The sequence below is a fragment of the Pteropus alecto genome, unplaced genomic scaffold (assembly GCF_000325575.1).
Source record: "Pteropus alecto unplaced genomic scaffold, ASM32557v1 scaffold220, whole genome shotgun sequence".
Taxonomy (NCBI): domain Eukaryota; kingdom Metazoa; phylum Chordata; class Mammalia; order Chiroptera; family Pteropodidae; genus Pteropus; species Pteropus alecto.
In genome coordinates, this window is record NW_006430043.1 from 2,538,400 (window position 1) to 2,558,565 (window position 20,166).

At 39.4% G+C, this 20,166-nt stretch overlaps 1 protein-coding gene across 1 annotated transcript in view; it reads right to left on the reverse strand.

Moving 5' to 3' along the window:
* Window positions 1–20,166, reverse strand: part of SCN8A (sodium voltage-gated channel alpha subunit 8) — a 169,519-nt gene that overhangs the window by 26,798 nt on the left and 122,555 nt on the right. Inside the window, exons 14-20 of the mRNA XM_025045432.1 lie at window positions 18,290–18,528; window positions 10,157–10,330; window positions 7,898–8,254; window positions 4,640–5,110; window positions 4,016–4,133; window positions 3,364–3,518; window positions 780–953 (exon numbers count right to left, since the gene is read on the reverse strand). Of these exons, the coding sequence (XP_024901200.1) occupies window positions 780–953; window positions 3,364–3,518; window positions 4,016–4,133; window positions 4,640–5,110; window positions 7,898–8,254; window positions 10,157–10,330; window positions 18,290–18,528 (1,688 nt within the window). The remainder of the gene's footprint in view (window positions 1–779; window positions 954–3,363; window positions 3,519–4,015; window positions 4,134–4,639; window positions 5,111–7,897; window positions 8,255–10,156; window positions 10,331–18,289; window positions 18,529–20,166) is intronic.

A 20,166-nucleotide genomic window follows, 5' to 3' on the forward strand; every position in this document is an offset into this window, starting at 1 on the left:
TACTCAAATGCTGATTTGGCTGGAAGAAAAAAGTTTTAGTTATTACACGAAATAAGAGACAATCGTCACGGTTAGAAAAGCCAACAAGGAACAAATGCTGGTGGGGTAAGAAAGTTAGATGATGCAGCTTCCACCCTGAAAAATAAGACAGTATGTAATGGCCACCAAGCCTTGGAGATGATCTTGGAACCTGAGGGAAGAAAGAACTTTCTTAAGTTTGATCATCACTGTGGAAATGGCAATGTGTAGGAAGAGGAGGCTTTATATTGGTGTGAGCTCCCCTTCTCCCTGATAGACTGACTTGTTCAGATCAGTCTAATATGAAGACTGATTTTGGGTTGGATGGACACGTCCATGGGAACAGTCAGCAGGAGAGTCTACTAGATCCCCCCACCACCTGAATCCCAGCAGCACCCACTTCATTCTCTCACTCCTCTCACGGCAGCAGAAAGGAAGATATCCCGCTGGTTGGGACAAGAACCTTCCTGTTCCCAGCCTGATTAACAAGGGGCTTTGACACCAATGAGTCGACTTCCCATTCCTTATCTCTGCATCTTGTAAGCCAAACCACCATGGTAAAGAGCTGGTTGGTTACTCCCTGGAGCAAATGCAAGGACTTTAGAGCCCCCTTCCCAAAGTTAAGCTCTGACTGCTCTGAAAGGAACTTTACTCAGACCTACATCTAAATCTTGTCTTACATTCCAGCCATTAGAAGAAGAAAAATCCCTGTTTTTGTTTTTCTGCTAGAGAGGGTGGGAAGTAGAAAGCAGGACACGTACAGCCACAATGAGGAAGTCCAGCCAGCACCAGGCATTGGTGAAGAACTTGACGAAGCCATAGGCTGTCCACTTGAGCAACATCTCCAGGATGAAGATATAGGTGAAGACTTTGTCAGCGTATTCCAGGATGGTACGAATGGTCTTCCTCTGCTCAACGTAGATGTCCTCGAAGGCCTGAAAGAGAGGCGGCAGCTGCCTATAGTGCCTAAAGGTAGACAAGCAACATCGGAAGTACTGCCATCCTGGGCTGCTCCTCCCACCTGTGGTTGGCCTATCATCAGCTTCCTGTGTCTTTCACTTTACTCCCCTGCTATAAATGGCTTTTTGAAAAAAGCAGTTTTATTGAGATATACCATACAATTCAGCTATTTAAAGTGTACAAATTGACAGTTTTTAGTACAGAATTGTACCTCCACTGCCACAATCAATTTTACTGTATTTTCATTACCTCCAAAGAAAGCCCACATCCTTTAGCTGTCACCCTCTAGTCTATCTTTCCTTAGTCTTAGGCAACCACTAATCTGCTTTCTATTTCTATAGATTTGCCTATTCTGGACATTTCATATAAATGAAATCACACGATATCTGGTGCTTTGTGACTGGCTTCTTTAACTTAGCCTAAGTGAAATTGCTGGACCGTGGTAACTCTATGATTAATTTTTTCAGAAACTGCCAAACTGTTTTCCAAAGTGGTTGCTCCATCTTACTTTCTCACCGGCAATATACAAGGGTTCCTATTTCTTCACTTCCTTGTCAACACTGTATATGTTTATACAATAAAATCTTTTTCTCCTTTCAGCCCCCAACATCACAGATACAGATGGAGGGTCACAGGGCTGGGAGACACTCAGGTGAAAAAAATCTTCATACTACTTTCCTTCTGTGGAATTCCCGAATGAGACAATTCCTGATACAAAGGAATGAGCATTCCCATGTGCAGAGGGGTGGACTGTACACGTGTGGTGCTAAAAGGACAGAATTCCTAAGGTATTAAAAAAAATGGAGGTAGAAAAAAGTCTCCTTAACTCCACTTGTGGAAATATATTCTATAACCCAACATATGTGAGATGCCTAAGACTGATCTTCACGTCCCTGGAAGCTCTAATCTCCTCCCTCTGAGGTCTCATCACAACTACATTCTAGTCTTTTCTTAGACATTTTAGCTGTGGTTTCACTTTGTTAGTCTCAAGTCTCATGCCTATAACTGTACTGAGTTAAGTATCCTGTTTTATTCAATTATGATAAATAAAAATTGTCAAAGGTGAGTAGTAAAGAAAGTTCAAACCATTTATTTCACTACTGCTCTTTGTGTGTGCAGATGGGAAAGAAACGAATAAAAGGATGAGGCATGTTCACCGTTACATTAGGTTTCTGTTTACTAGATTTGAAGAATAAGGATGATGACAATAATAATCACTGGTCTTAGTCTGACCCTCCATTTTCTCAAGGGCAGAGACTAGGTTCTCATCCTGGTGCCTCCACAGTGCTTTAGGAAGCATTAAGTGAATGCCTGATAATGCAATAAATGGCCCAGAGGTGGACAGGACAGTGGCTCCCCTCCACTCAGACCAAGGACATCAAGCCGCCTTTTCTTTTTTGCCTCCTGCTTTAGTGCTGACACTTTCTTGTATAAACCTGGTCTTCTGCATCTTTGTGCTCTTCTCTACCACACATTACTGCCTGTCTCAGCTTCTTGTAGACTCCTACCTCACAGGTCAGCAACACTTCTCAAGTCACTGACAGGATCTCGACCACTGAATTTGGGGTTTCTCCCTTGTTTTTTATTTTTATTTTTTGATTCCAAATTAAGCTTTGATTCTACACCTTTTTAAAAAACATTTCAAAATTCTGCATTCTTCACTTTTCCTTTAATGAAAAAAAAAAATATATATATATATATAGTATCTCTAGTCCTTGCTGTCCTCAAATCTAGTCAACTAGGAAATAGCTCCCTTCCCCAGACACTGTCCTCAGTTACAATCCAGCTAGCTAACAGTGAAAGCGAAGACCAAGATTATCAGTTGTAGCAGGGGAGGAGCCTGTGTGTTCAGTGCTCTGTCAGCTTTGCGGACTAGACTGATGAGCACTTACAACCACGTGACTATAAATAATCCGTGCACCACAGATCTGACTCTAAATATTCACTAACGTCACAGGTCCTCCAAATCCAGTAGAGTGTGAGGGGGAAGTGGGTGGAGGGACACCACCTCCCCCATACCTTGGGTAACTGAAAGGTAAAGAGCAAGAGATTTGGGGTACTAGGCGAGAAAGGGAAGTTCATTTTAGGAAGTTGCTTAGAATGGGGCAAACCAAGCAGTGAAGATATTTAATAATTTGTATTCTTATCCTGATGAAAAGGTTTTAGGCTTGAGAGGGATCATGATGAGTCTGAAGAAGATCAGATTGTGAACAAGTGTGGATTCTAATTCCAAAGGATCAAAACACCAGCCCAAAGCACAACAGACCATTATCCTTGGGTCCACAGCCAATCTATGTTCTCAGAGAAATTTGTCTTGGGCTCCATCCAGTCTTTCCCACTAGTTCCTATAAACCCTTCCCCAGCATATTCTCCCCTGGACCTCACCAGGGCGCCACTGCTGAGCAGAATCATGAAGATGATGAAGGTCTCAAACCAATTGTGCTCCACAATGAGGAAGCAGGTTTTCCGCAGGATCCACCAAGACTTGCCTAGCCCTTCTTCAATGTTGACCTGGCAGCACTTGAATCGCTGGACACAACCTGGCACCAGCGGGAGAGGCAGGTCAGATCGTGGGAGTGTGCTCCACCCAGCCCTGTCCTCTCCTCCATCTCCCAGGCCCCACCAGGTGCTGCCCCACCACTCAGCCGAGAGTACGCTGGCTGAATCAGAATGTCTGATACAGAAATGGAGAGAGTGGCAGGGCTGAGGCTATGCTGCAGGCTACCAGGGCCCTCTGGAGTTGGGAAGATGTCCTATAAAGAAGCAGCAGGGGAGAAGAAAAGGGTAGTTGGGAGACAGACACAGCCATGACAGAATAGGCCTTTCTAATGGAAGTTTCTGGGCTGATGCCAAGAGAAAGTAGACAAAGAAAAGTTTGAGAATAGTTTGGACAGGGAAAACAATATCAATTGCCCTCAAAATGATGAGGTGGGGAACAGAGTTCTTGAAGATAGCCACTGAGCCCTCGCCCTCTCATCCAGCCACTACCCCTGGCAGAAATCTGTGCGCAGTGGAAGTGCCACGTGCCCCTTCTCACCTTCTGTGAAGCAAGCGTCTGGATCCAAGTATTCCTCAGGCTGCTCCACAGGGACTTCTTCCACTTCTGGTTTGATATCGATAGTGCTTCCTTCAGAGGAACTGGTATCATCCAGTTTCTAGACATGCAAGGACAAGGGAGGTCAAGCAGCTGTGTAGCAACATTTCCACTCTACGCTGACTACCTCTGGTGTGAATGATGTACCAGCTGTAATTCTTCTCTAAAATTCTTATTAAAAACTTATCATCCAGCTATGATGGGCAAACAATTACTACAGGGCCTTGGAAACTTCTATCAGGATGGGGTATAACATGAAAATCCACTCGCTGATGACAGTGCTCCACTCTAAACAGAATGTGGCTATAGGTTGGTCTCAGGGATGCGGCTCAGATAGACTAATGGCAAGGAAGTACTTGAGGGTTTACTCCAGCCTCTGACCTAGATGATCTAGAAGTGATGGAGACAGATCCAGGAATAACTTGGGAATGACAACAAGGGGTGGGGTGTGAGTTGGCTATTCCAGAATTTCTCTACCAAGCCCATTGCTAAACCAATGCCCGGAGCTGACACGGCCCTGTTTGTTCTCACACAGGATCAAGGTTGGTTTCTAGTCTGGGACCTTACATCTTTGCTGCCTTCGGGATCCGATTCGCTGCTAACATCCTCTGTGTTGACGTTCTCAAAATCTGACTCGCCTACAGCAATGGGCACCCGCACGGTTAAGTTGGGATTGTTGATGAAGGACATGTGGTCCTCATCAATGATGTACTTCTCCACGCTGCTGCCAATGCCACTGGTGGTGCCATTGCCATTCTTCTGGAAATCACCATTCCGGTGGATGTCTGCACCTGTATGGTTGGCGATACAATTGGCCTTCTTTTCATACAGCTCGTCCAGAGGTTTCACTTCATCAGCCTCACGCTGCTTGAAGTGGGCCTGCATGAAGGCATGCACTTTCACTTTGGTCCAAGCCACACCCTTCTTGATACGGATTACTGAGATCTGTAGGTTGTTCATTTCTCCATCATCGTCAGTGGCTGCCAGATTGTCTGCACTGAAGGAGCTCAGTAGCAAGGCCAGAAACAGGTTCAGCACCTGTACCAGTAGCATCAGAAAAAAGAAGAGTGAATGTAGAATGGTATTCGATAAACTATCTACTAAACTAGGAAACTAGAAGCCCACAGACTTATGTATTTTGTTTGGCCCACATGGTGTTTTAAATGCTCATGATACTAGTGAGCATTTTGTTTGATTGTTGGTTGTAATGCAAGAAGCTTAGCACTTCTTTTCTCGGTTCTTTTATAGTTTTACATTATACACACACACACACATACACATTCCAAAATATATTACCTTTTAATAGTCAGTAAAAGCAAAACTTATATCCATTTTGGAAGAAAATCCCTCCAAAATAAAACCAAAGAGGTGTCTATGGATTACTAGGGAGAATTAAAGAGTGCATATGTGCCATGTGTTCATGAGCAGTAGATGCCTTAAAGGACCCATGTTAGAAAAAAATGAGGCTAGGAAAACCTACTTCCATAAAACGAATCAAGAAGGTAGAAGTGAAATACATTTCATGTCATTTATCGTAAAAACTAATTTTCTTTGTTTTCCTAACATTTATCAAAATAAAATAGATTTAGCAAGACAGTGATGGTGACTTTTGTGTTTTGTTGTATATCTAAGTGTCAAGCTATCAGATACAAGCTTTCTTTCTCTCTTTCTCTTTCTGTTTTAATTTCCTATTTTACCACATTGGGCATTAAGATGAATTTATCTTTATTAAGACTTACTTTTGAAAAGTGGGAGAGGTGTTCACTTCTTGATTTACACTTGGCCCTTACTTTGTCACACTTCTGAAGAAGAGTAAGGCATATATTTTAGGTGGAGATAATAGTATGTGCAGAGTGGGAGGGATGGAAACAATAAATGCACTATATATTTGGATTATCTAGGTCATTTGTAGAATAAAAAAAAAATGTTGGTAAAATGGGGTTGAACTGGAGAGGGCTTTGAAGGCCAGGCTGAGGGATTTGAATTTTATTTAATTGGATCTACTATCGGTTCTTGAGTTAAGGAGTCACATATAATTATAGGATTTGAGAAAGCCATTCCTACTAGCTATATACAGAAGGGGAGACTAGGAGTTAGGAAGCAACTACTTGCATGAGTTAAGGGTATGGATTAGGCTATAGCAATCTCAAACCTTAGCATGCATAAGAATCTCCTTATTAAAAATACATATTTCCTTGGCCTCACCTGAGAGATTCTGATTCAGTAGATCTGGTGTGGGGCCTGGGATGTGGCTTTTTTTAATGAGTGAAACTTGGGTGACTGTGATGCGGGTGGTCTTTAGACCACATTTTTAGAAATGCTGGATGAGTTACAGAAATGGAAAGGAAGGGGCAGATCTTAGAAAAACTATGAAGAAAGATGTATGAAAGACATCAGATATTTACCGGGAGTGGAGAGAAAACAGTCAGAAGAGACTTACAGTTACAGATTCCTAGAGACTAGATGAGCAGAAGGACTGAGCAAGGGGGAACCTGGAAAGGTGTCGTCAGAAGCAGAAATAATAGGTGACTTTGCCATGTGCTCAGGTATCTGTAGACAGTCATGGGGAGATGTCCTTGAGATAACTGAGAATAGGAGACTAGAGAAAGGGTGGCGAGTCAGGGCTGGTAAATGTTGATCCTACTATGTACCAGTAGGCGATAGTTGTATTCACTGAAGTGGAAAGACTAGAGAGATTAGGACCACGGGATAGGTGGCTGGGAATGGAGATTAAAAAAAAAAAAAAATCACAGTGTCTATTTTTATAGGTCAAATGAAAGAAGAGGGTGGACATAGCTGGTTCAGAGGCTGGTTAAGTAGGAATCCTCTACTGGTGTGCTTCTCTACGGCAGAAAAAGAAAAAAGAACTTATCTGGATGAGCTTACAAGGGATCATCTGAGTTTGCCTTCTTCCAGCCCACCTTCCTCTACACTTGCAAGTGGGATCTGGCCTGATCTGAAAGATTGGTACTTCTCATGCACTTAAGGTGCATGTCAATCATCTGGAGGTCTTGTTCAAATATGCAGATTCTGATTTAGTAGCTCTGGGTAGGGCCTAAGATTCTGCATTTCTAATACAATCTCAAGTTATCTCGTTGCTGTTAGTTTTCAGATTACACTGAGAAACAAGATGTAAAATCTTTGTTGGTGAATGTCCTATATACAGAGGCAGAAAACAACAGGAGGACAGATCAGAGTAAAGCAAGAAAGTGATTTGTCATTTATATGAATTAAATAAAACCCTAAAATAGTTTCGGTCAGTGGTTCTTAATAGAGGGCAATTTTGCCCCCTAGGAGACAGTTGGCAATGTCTGAAATCATCTTCAGTTATCACAACTTAGGGTGAGGATCACTACTGACCAGTGAAGAGCAGTGGCCAGGGAAGCTGCTTAATATTCTATAGTGCACAGGACAGTCCCACAACAAAGAATTATCTAGCTCCAAATGTCAATAGTGTCAAAGTTGAAAAAATCTGTTATAGATGAAGGGAATTTCTGTAGAAAGAGCATAAAGTTTGAAGTGTAGGATCTAATACAAGCCCTGACATTTACCAGTGGTGTGACTTTAAGAAAGTCACTTAACTTTGCTGAATTTGTTTCCATAACTACGAAAAAGTGTTTGCAGGTTGTGGGGCTTATGACTCTGCAGGCCTCTGTAAATAGCAGTCTCCTTTCCTTCATTTGTACCTTAGGGTTCTTGGGCCAAGAAAGAATTAAAACCAACACAGACATGCAAGGTAGCAGAAAGACTAAGCAGACTGGGCTTCTACGCTGAGGGTAGGATGTTCAGAGCAAAGAACAAAAAGATCTACAAATTAGTACTAACCACCAAGTTGCCAATAACCATGACCATCATGAAGACAATGAGGCACATGGCCTGGCCTGCCACCTCCATGCAGTCCCACATGGTCTCGATCCACTCCCCGCACAACACTCGAAAGACAATGAGGAAGGAATGAAAAAAGTCATGCATGTGCCAGCGAGGGAGTTCACAGTTCTGGTTGATCTTGCAGACACACTCTTTGTAGCTCTTTCCAAAGAGCTGCATCCCCACCACGGCGAAGATGAAGACAATAATGGCCAGCACCAGGGTCAGGTTGCCCAGGGCACCCACTGAATTTCCAATAATCTTGATCAGCATGTTCAGCGTGGGCCAGGATTTGGCTAATTTGAAGACTCGGAGCTAAGGTGGAAAAAAGCAAACAAAACCCAAATGATACCCCATCCATTTTGTTACCATATGGCTAAAATAAAAACAGATATAATTAGTAAGATCAGTTTAAATTTATTGAGCACCATTGGGAAATTCCTAGGACTTTCTAATGGTCTTAGGCCAAAATGAAAGAAACTGAGGTACGAATAAGGGAAAACCGATTAATTTCACAGTAAGAGAAAAATTAAGAACTAAGAATTATGAATACTGCCTCTAATCCCTGTAGCAGTCTCTGGGTCAATCTACTTAAAAAAAAAAAAAAAAAAGCCATGCATGAACATATCCTTTTCCTATTGATTTTCCCTGAACTTCTCAAGGGATATATTAAGGAAAATATAATTTATAGTGAACCAAAATATCAGTGTGATAAGGACAGTGACAATGAATCACCTGTCTCTTTAAAAAAAGCATTTAAAAATATTAAAGATCTCTCTTTTTGCTTGCCAATAAATAATCAATGGCTGATATGAAACTTTGTGATATGCTTGGAATAACTCAACTCCCAGTAAAGGGGCAGTTCTACATATGTCAAACATCTTATGAAAAGAGACTATATTGATATTAATTCAGAGGACAGAACTTTTAGTATCTGTCAATTATGAAATTTCTATATTTTACATTCATTCATATGAACAATTACAAGATCTTGGCTAAGAGACTCAGAATAATAATGCATAAAGCCCATGAATAAAATAATAATGAGATTATCATCAGATGTCATAAGTTAACTAACAGATAATGTTAATAGGAATTCTGGTGAAAGCAACAGCACTGATTTGAACATTTTTTTTCTTTTGGAAAACTTGAGAGCTCAAGATTTACCAAGTGTTGTTCTGTGTGTATATCTGACTCACTCATATTTTTTCTCTGACTGGCTTTTAATTTATTAAGAATATTAGTGCTAAGGCTTCTACCTCTTAATCCTTCCGCTCATTTTCTAAATAATAAGAACTGTTCTTGATGTCTACTGTTGTGGGCTGGATTCTAACCAAAGATTGGTAAGCAGAGGTTCTAGAAACTTGATAGATGTTAAATTTGTGACTTGGACTGAATGAGATCTCTATTTTACAAATAGTTTTACTCTATTCCAATTCTTTTTCTTAGATATGTTGAATATCCCCATGAAAAAACCTTAACTTCTTTCAGTTGTAAGTGCATAAGTACTTTCCCAAAAGGGAGAGAAATGCCTAAGCCGGTTCTGATACTTTGTCTGGGATATCCCCAAGGTCATTCAGCTTCTCAAAGGACTTAATCAGCACATCACTTATGCCTATGTTTATGGGAAGCAGTTGTGAGGATATCATTAACTATTCTTTCAGTCATTTAAATAATTTACAGATTAACGACTTCAAATATGTTAATTAAAAAAATCCTTCTTAACTAATGATATAGAAAACTAAACCAATGTTCAACAACTAGTTTCAATATAATTTAAAAGAAAAGATGATCTTATTCTCATTTTCTGGAAGGGTCACCACAATAGAAGAAACGAGGAGAGCCATCTTTGAATAAAGAGAAATTCTTGCCATTTCAAGGAGATGTTCAGATAAAGAAATAGGTTTACTAGCAAATCCAAATCAGATCTCAAAATAGTCCTTGGGAATCCTTTTTCATCTTTTAGATTAACATTATTTTCTGAGGAACTTCCTAAAACTGATGTCTGTCTGTTGATTGATTTTTTAAAACTTCTACATTAGGTATTTAGCAGGAAAGTTTTCAAGAATTTAGTAGCTAAGCCAATAAATAGAAAACTGGAATTGGGAGTAAAATATAGCTAAGGATTTTTTAAAATCACCAAATTAACTTATTCAGAACTGTTTCTAGTAGCTGAAAGATAGGAATGTAAAAAGAAATTGGAGAAATATTAAATACCAATCGGAAAGATCGCAGCACTGAAAGCCCCTCCACATTTGCAAGACTCAGCTCCATTAAACTGAGGGAGACAATAAATCCGTCGAAAATGTTCCAACCTTCTTGGAAATAATAGTAGGGATCCATGGCTATGAGCTTCAGGAACATTTCTGCTGTGAAAATTCCAGTGAAAACCTAAATAGGGGAATGCAGGGGTTAAGAAAAAGAAATAATAGAAGAAGGATGCCTTTATTATTATCTTTGAATACAACATGTCCAAGAAGCCTTAAGAGCCAGCCTTGTTTATTTTCTGCATTTGAGGACATCAGTACCTAGATGTCCCATAATCACTCTACATGATGCAAAAAAGTCTTATGATCCCAACTTTGTTGCCAGAACCACTCAAATCACACTGTCCAAGAGTACAGTTAAAAAATTATTCTACGTAATGGGAATACCACACAGGTGACTCTTAAAGGGTCAGTAGTCATTTGAATGTGTGTGCTTGGGATGTTTGCCTAAAAAAAATCATTTGTGTTATAACTATATTAGAAAAATATAGCATTATCTTGATTTGATATATCTCTTATTAAACTTAAACAAACTTATTTTAAATCATTAAAGCAAAAGAACATTGCATGATTAAAAACATGCAAAATACAGGAAAAAAATCTCCATAGTCTCACCACCTTGCATAGAACTATCATTTTTATATACTCCCTGTTTTTTTCAAATGCATATACATTTTGACAAAGTTGTAAAGTCACAGAATACATAGTCTTGGGTCTTATTTTTCACTTACGACTTTACCCATGTTGCTACATGATCTTTCTAATTATCACTTTTACTGCTTGTATAAAATTCCATTGGGCAAACATATCCTCAGAGAAATTTCCTATTGTTGGAGACTTTGGTGCTTTCTTTTGATTTTTTTCAATATGATAATCAATGAAGTAATAATTGTTTTCAATCTGGAGCTTATATAGTATAAGAATGACTCTTCCCTCCATTACCTGTCTCCCACTTTTCTGCCTGACAGAGCACCTTCTGTTTCCTAATGCCTTCTGTATCCTGCAGGCTTAGTAATATAATGAGCAATGGGAAAGTAAAATCCCATGAACACCAGACAAGACCAATTACCTCATTTTAAGCTAACCACATAACATCAGACTCTTACTGAATATTATGTTTTTAGAAGAGCGAACTTTATACGCAATAGATTTAAAACTCAAATTAGTACTTGTAACCACCTAGTTACCAAATTTACACATCAAGTAGTTTAAGGAAGCCTCTGAAGATATGGTCTAAGGAAAGAATTAAGAATAGTGAAAAGTATTTAGATTACAGATGCTGTTTGGAAATATACTAAATTAATGTATAGAAATAACAAAACAGAAGGATTTGAGAGAAATACATCAAAATGGATAAGTGGGCTAGAAGTTTTTGGTGTCCATATACTTTTCTGTGGTTCCTCATTGTTCTAAGTTGAAGATGAATTATTCTAAAATAGAAACAAAATATTCACTGAAGAGATCCAGTTAAGCAAAATCAAAGTTCATGGCGCAAGCTAAGCATCCACAGATAAAACATCCTGCTACGTGAGATCAAGGAAAGTAGGGGCAGCTAATCGTACATTTTGCCCTTAGTGCACACCCATCAAAGGTTTCTCTACATAGAAATGTTAGCCTGCTTAATGCACATCAAGTAGAAACTGAATTTGCTGTCCCATTGGTTCCTGGTGAACACACGGAAAATGCTCAGTACTAAGCACTGGCTGACTAACTATTGAATATTTACATTGTAGGTATTCTGGTACCAAAGAAAATCAACAATGGCATAGTTACGTGTTGCTGCCTTTCAATGAGATGAATGGCCCCTAGTCACCTGGTAGGAATGCCTGCAACAGAGGTAAGCAACCATGTTGTTTCAACACGCAGTGTGCTGCCATCATGTGGGGTTTGGGTGAAGATAAGTTTGTAACTATTGGTTGTATGAAGAAATAACTTTTTTAAAAATGGAGAAGAGTAGACTTATGGTTTTCCCTATGATACCACTCTTATTTGCACTGGGATATGCTTTGAGAAGAAAAAAGAATCATAAGCAGTGTATCAACAACTGTACATAAATGCTGCTCTTGTGAATGTTATCAAATATTCACCTAGAAACTTATGTTCTAATGCAGCAGTTTTCAAAGTGTATTTGAGGATCCCCGGGGTCCATAAGACCCTTTCAAATGTCACGAGGTCCTCCCTTTTCCAACTACATATCTGTGAGGCCAGGTTTTCTTTCCATGCTTCAGCCAAAACACTGTATCACAATGGATTGAATATAGAAGCAGATAATAGAATCTAGTTATCTTTTATTAAACCATGAAAGAGATTTGTGAAAATGTCACACAATGCCATTTTTCTTAGAAAAGTTTTCCCCATAAAATATTATTTATGTAAATGTGTAATTAGTATATTGCTGTGCTTTTTAAATAAGTAAATATTTAAGACTTTTCTTGATTTAAGTTTCAATTAAAGTAAATATCAATAGATATAACTATCAATAGCTATCGATAGACATACTCTCATAAACAAAAGCTCTTTAGCTCTTCTAAGAGTTTAAAGGGGTCCTAAGACCAAAAAAAGATTGAGAACTGCAGTTCTAAAAGAATGTTCTGAATTCACAGTTGACATATATTTCTAATTTGAACAAGCCCCTGGGCACAAGCCTGAGAACTTGTAATGACAAGTCATTAAGTAAGGCTTACAATTTCCAAGGTTGGGATATTTCTTCTGGGGGTCACTCTGGGGTTTGGAAAGGGTCAGGGAGAAGTGGCATACATCCTTCTGCCATAAGTGCATCTGTGGATAAACTTTAGGCTCATTTGAGAGTGATTAAGGTTTGCATGTTCTTGTCTACTCTCAAAAGGTGCTAATCAGCTCCTGCTCCATAGTGGATCTTGCCCCCAAGTTAATGAAATTCGATATGATAAAAGCCCTATGTGTACCACAATGGAGATACGAAAAAAGCTATATATGACCATAAAAAATAATAGCTTCTTAAGAACTCAGTCACCAGAAGGCAGGGTGACCAACTCATTCTGGTTTGCCTGAGACTTTCCTGGTCTTAACACCGAAGGTCCTGCATGCTGGGTCTCTAGTTAGGGTGATCAGATTGTACTGGTTTGCCTCGAAGTGTCCCACTTTTAAAATGGAAAGTTCCATATCCTAGGAGCCACCTCAGATCTGTGCAAACTGAAATGGTTGATTACCCAACCAGGAAGAGAAACAAAACTGAAAATATTATGTGATAAATATTTAGAAAAGAGGTATACATAAGGGGCTACAAGGATACAGATGAAAGAAAAATTAAAATATAAAAAGAATTCTTTTTGGTTGAAAATCTAGTTAAGCTGTAGTTAAGAAATGATAACATTCATGTGTACTTGGTGAAGAAGGAAAATAACTTTGTTTTTCCTCTTTTTTTGCTTGGAATCTCAGAAATTAAACTTACATGTCAGGTTGAGCCTTGGCCCTTCTTTCCATATCCCCAACTCCCAAACGATTCAGTCCTAAAGCCCTTGGTGGGCATTCACACACAGGGAGGCCTGGGGCTAGGTGCAGGAGCCGATGCAGGACATCTGCACAGGGAAGCAGCCCAGTGTGGGCTGTTAGAGCCCGTGCAGGCCAAAGAGGGGTATCTACTTTCGGAGACAGTCCAGTATGAGTTGTCAGAGTCTAAGCAGGATGGAGAGAGCTTCGATGTAGGAGAAGCCTGGTGTGGGGTGAGGAGGGGTCCATGTAGGTGGAAGGCCCATTGTGAGGTGTTCGAGTCCAAGAGGAGTAAGGGGAACAGGGATGTGTGGGGTGGCTTGGCCTCGGGTGTCAAAGCCTGAGAAGTGGAAGGAAGGGGTTCACCTGGAGGACACTGGTGTGGACGCTGGGGGGCCCAGCATGGGGAGTCAGAGCTTGAACAGGGTGTGGAGGACACCCACATTGTAAGAGATAACAGCGGCTCTTTGATCAAATAAGTAAACATACTAAAGATAGTGGCAACCAGGTTCCTTTTTGTTGGAAAAGGAGTGACAAATAAAGAAAGGAGAAAACTAGAAGAATCCTGTAGTGCTGGAATAGAATTGGAAGTGACAGCATGAACTCATGGTTTTCAGTAGATATAGGTAGCTTCATATAAACAGCCAGCCCTGTACTGAGAGGGCCTAGGTGTGTACATTGCTCTGACAGAACCTCACTTCTAAATATTTTTTGGGAAGTGAACACACAGTGTAAATATATATGAACCTTACTACTGATAAAGTGCACAGCTGAAACTTATTGGATTTCGTTAACCAATGTCACCATAAAAAAATAAATAAATAAATTTAATAAAAAATAAATATCATTTTTCATTAAGACAACCAGGGCTGTTTGAGAAATGGGTAATTCCAGGCCTGAGGCAGAAAAAATCTAAAATTATCTTGGGATATCTTGTGATACCAGAAAACAAGGAAGTAATGAGGATATGATGAAAAGACAGAGAAGCCAGCCAGAAGGGACTTTCGCTGGTCCAAACTAGAATGGTTTAAACATTGACGTAAATGACAACAATGGATTGTAACCCATTGGATAAAACTGAAAACCATGCATCCATTCTGATATAAGTAAATAAAGGAATGAATCAAAAGTTTAATGAAGAAAAGGAAATTCAGAAAGCTTTTAAAGGGCCTTCCTCACAAATATCAATTATAAAAGGAAAAAAAAAAGAGTAACTTTATAGGGGAGAAGCCTTGCAGACACCTCCTTAATCAAGTAATCAATATTACCAGTAATGGGACAAATGGAAATTGTGTGCCACCTGGTAGATGCAATGAGAAGATGATAGCCTCACTTGTGTGATGTTCCTGCCAAATGTATAACTTGATTCTAATCATGAGGAAGCATCAGACAAACCCAAACTGAGGGATTTCTGCAAAATAACTAGCCTTTAGTCTTTAAAAGTATCAAGATCATGAGTCAAAGAAAGACTAAGGAACTCCCGCAGGCTGAAGAAGATTAAAGAGCTATGACAAATAAAAGCAGTGAGTACAAATATATGCAATGGGTAACTCGGACTGAATCCTTTTGTTATAAAGGACATTACCGGGATTACTGGCAAAACATGAAGAAGCCTGAGAATTATGTGGCTGCAATGTATCCATGTTAATTTCCTGACTTTGACAGTTATATCAAGGTTCCGTGGGAGAATGCACTTGTTCAGAAAACACATACACTAAAGTGTTCGGGGGGCAATAGGCTGTGTTGGCAACTTCTTCCCCCCTCTCCAAAAAAAAGTTTTTTATACTGTATTTAAAACTTCTTGGTAAGATTGGGATTATTTAAAAAAAAAAATCACCTTATAAACCCACTGCTGTGTTCAACATCTTGCAAAAAAGGCAAGAAAAGAATTATGACTAAATAATACAAAAGTGTTATTGTATAAGTCACATAGCTTCCCTGGGCTTCAACTTCCTCTATAAAACATGGTGGTTAGATTGAATTATCTTTAAGCTTCCTCCTAATATTAGATTTTTCCTAAAATTATCTTGGGATATCTTGTGAGGAGGGCAGAAGAGGCAGAGACCATCGATTTACCGAAGACTGTTCTCATCCTACCTCAGAAACATCTACTTGTGCGGCTACAAAAACAACTTAATCATTGTCCTGGCTATAGGAAAAGACTCACATTCCAACCATAGGACAAGGTTGTACTCACAAGGTAGTCAAATCTCACTTTTTCTATCTTCTTTTTCTCAGATTCTAGCAAAGACTATCCAAATCTCCAAGTCTTTGAAAATTCTCATACTGAATTACAGTAATACAGTTCCTAAAATTTATAGAGTACTTTTCACTATTCCAAAAACTTCTGTATAGGTTCTCATTTTATCCTCCCAACCACCGATGGCATGGTGTTATCCTCATTTTATAGATCTAAGACATTTCTGGACAGAAATCAATGGCTTATTTAGGGTTAAACTATATCAAATAGGAACCAAAACCCAAATCTTCTGACTTCTGTGTTCTTTCTGCCCAACCCAACACTTGTGTTGACTGACAGAAGAGTCTATCTTTGAGCTTTTGTGAGTGCTCAAAAAACACTTATGATCTTAGGTTTCCTGAGGTCCAGCACATATCCAACTGCCTTATTTGGCATCTTTGCCCACTGAACAGACATCTTATCTTGAATACGTCCAAAACAGAACTCTTGATTTTAAATTTCAAACCTGTTCTTTCCTCAGTCATCCCCATTTCCCCCTCAGTTACTAATCCCCTAAATCTAGGCACCGTTCTTCAATTCTTTCCCTTCGCTCTTACATCCAATCCGAAGTATCCTGCACCATTCATTACTTTCCACCCCTGTTGCTAATTGTACGTTTACTTTCCCCTTGAAAACCGCCCACGGAGTGCTTTCTCATTTTAGAACTTGGTCCTGGTTGGGTTGTCTCACAAAGTCCCTGAACATTAGCTGCTGACCTCTCCTCTCCCTTCACTGATGGTTCTGAGCAAAGTCTTTTGAATGCTCACAACTCTAATTCAGGCGTGACCGTATATCTCTGTAGATTTTTAAGAAAGGAAAAATAACATTATTTGCTGGCCTGGCCTGAGGGTAATTCTGCTGGTAGTAAGTGAAAAGGCCGTTCAAAATTGCTTAGAAATTAAGAACTAATGCTGTAAAAAACAAGTAATAGACAGTAAAGACTTTGAGAAAAAGAAAATGCTTCAGGGAAAACATACCACCACCACCATCAAAAACAAAACTGATCGTCATATTTCTCATTATTTAACCCATGGCTAATAAAAATGAAGCTTATATCTACACGATATTGTTGACTGGTTCAAATTGTTACTTGACTACCAAACCCATGGGTCAGCCAGACACACAGTAAGCCCACCCTTAGGTACCTTTCAGAGTTAGCAGATCTCCTGAATAGTGGGAGTGTCCTATCTCAAGACTCGGTATTTCATTAGGTTGCTCAAGAAGGTTTACAACATAGCAGTGAGCTTGAAGTGTCACTAACCCAGACATGAAGATTGGAAAGTCTATAGAATCATCTTGGATGTGTGCCAGGGAACACAATAGCCTATAAGGACTAGCCAGACAAAGGATCCCTTTTGCCACATTTTTCAGAAGTAGAACTTAAAATGATGTTGTAACACATTAATAGTATATTAGGACTTAGGGTAGAAACTGTGTGTGTGTATGTGTGTGTGTGGAGGGGGAAGGGGTAGAGGTAGGGAGGAAAAAAAAAAAACCAAACATCAGGCAGAGATTATGCTCAAATTAAATGGTAACAACTAGATCTGACATGACTATGGTGCAACTCCCAAGGAATAATGAGGCCCAGATGACCTAGAGGATTCTTGCCAACTAATTCTTTGCTATCTCTCAAAATTTAATAAAGTCCTGATTTTTGTACTTACGAAATAAAACAAATAATCTCCAAATCACAACTACTTGACTTCAAAACACATTGTGTAACCTATTTTTTAAAAAAGTATGTATTTATCTTCTAAATAATATCATAAATTAAATATATGACTTAAGCTAAAATTAAAATAAATTTGGCACAGAACAACTAATGTTGGAAACTGGATGACAGCCCAGAAGTTGGACTGAAGATAGAAAACAGACTCTAATTAAAAATTTCCCATAGACAGTCCCCACATAGATAATTAATATGACAGTGCAGGCAAATTTATAGTTACATTTAATGCACTAAAAGAGCTCCCCTATTTTGTGGTGGTTGTCACTGAAGGTGAAAGGGGAAGTGATTTGCTGGAGCGATGCAGGAATCAATGTGAGAAACAGAACAAGAAAAAAAATCCCAAAAGTCCTTGGCTCAGGTTGCTGAAACCAACCCACTGTACCATGCCTCCCATTCTGTCACCATGGTTGGTTTTCTGCCAATAGCTCCTAAATGACGTCTTCTAAGTTCTGCAGAAAGAGGAAACAGCCAAGGGATCACAACAGTGAGCAGAAGTGGCTGGGGCCACAGCATATGTGGAGACATTTGTCTTCCAATTAACTATTACTTTCTTTTCAAATAAACTCCAGCTTTCAGTATTAGAAAAAGATGATCTACAGGCGAAATATGTTCAGGTCACAAAATCAAGAGACAGTGCTCTATCTTACCAGATTTCCTACGGACAAGACGTGTTCAAATTGTGGCGTCATAGGATGGTGCTCCATTGCCATGAATAGTGTATTTAGAACAATGCAGATGGTGATGGCCAAGTCCACAAAAGGGTCCATAACAATCAAGTTCACAATCTCTTTTAGTTTTATCCAGTAGGGGTGACACTCCCAGATGAGGAAAGTATTGGCAAATTTATACCAGCATGGTGGGCACTTTCTCTGAGATTCTTCCAGCTCTGTAGTGAGTAAAGAACAAAGGTGGCCTCAATCAAAATAAGAAAAGAAAGGGGATAGCTACAAATTCTCGCTGGGGCATTATCACTGTTATTAACATGAGAACGAAAAAGGTGGCGACTTTCCTGAGTGTTTCCCTGTTATCCTTCTCTCAAGGGGAGAGAAGAGGCATGATCAGTACCAGGTCACTTCCTTGTTAATAATGATCTAGTTATAAACAAAACTCAATCCATCCATTCTAGGAGTATAGCATAGTGGTTAGAAGCTTAGCCTCTGGAGTCTGACTCTCAAGTTCAACTGGCTTCAACACTCACATGTTGTATGATCTCAGGCAAGGTGTTGATTCTTCCATGCCTCAGATGCCTCCTCTGAAATGGCACTTACTTCATAAGTTATAGAACTAAATAAGTCCTATAATCTTCATTCATTCATTAAGGATTAAATGAGTTGATGTGTGTAAAGCAGATGGCACAGTGCCTGGCACAAGGTTAAGTCCTCAATAAATGGTATTGTATTATACATTGTATCATTAACGTATTATCAGAGAAGCAGACTCTGATAATCAAAAGCACAGACTCTGAAGCCAGACATACCTGGGTGCAAATACCCAGACACTTGCTAACTATGGGACCTTGATCAAGTGATTTCAATTTGCTGAGAGAATTAAATGAGCTAATATACATAGTGCCTCAGAACACCTTAGTATTTAGTAAGTGCTACAGAAACATTTGCTATTATTATTATTATCTATACAGCAGAATCAGTATTGTCAACAAAGCCACCATGTGGAATGTATCTCTTATGTTCCCAAAGAAGTATAAGTCAATGAGTTTATAATTCCCAATTCAGTTAGGAATGTAAGTCCCATTCCTTTCCCGTTTTCTCACTTTCTTCCTCTTTCTCATCTCTTCTTTCCCTTCCTTTTTCTTTCTCTCTTGCCCTTTCCCACTTTCATTCTTTACTTCTGTTTATCTTCTTCCTTTCTCCTTCTCTCAGTCTCTTTCTTCTTTTCTTTTTCTTTCTCTTCTTTTGTCTTCTCCTCTCTGTCTCTTTCTGTCCATCTCTCTCTTTTAGAAGCAGACCTGTTAATTTTTTTTCCAAACAAGACTTTGTGTAAGCCCCCATATGTGAAATAGATAAACCAGGAATTGCCGTAGCTGAGGCAGGAAGAAGAGTTTGGGGCCCAGTCCAATGGATTTCTTCCTTTCCTGAGGTATTTCCCCAGAATCCTAGGACTCTGATAAACACAGACTGAAAATCACTGCACTAGATGATCTCTAAGGTCATTTACAAAGCAAAGACTAAACAGGATAATTAGACATTTAAGGCAGAGAGCCATTTAGCTGGCAGCTACAACCATTAGGCACGTGGCCCTAGGTAACAAAGCTCTCCTCAAACTGAGTATGAAATATAATAGCTAGGATCACAGAAGTCCACGGACCTTGATCTAGAAGGATGTTCTTTAAGAGGTGTAACTTTGCAAACCCATCAGCATAATAATCCTTAAAGGCAAGGTACTGGTTCTACAGGGTTGGCTATAACTGCATCCCACTTCTGCCCAATTCTGCTGCCAAAACCAAATCAATTAGGGAATAAAAGAATTTCCCAACATTTCACCAAGAACAAGATGGCTGCCTTCA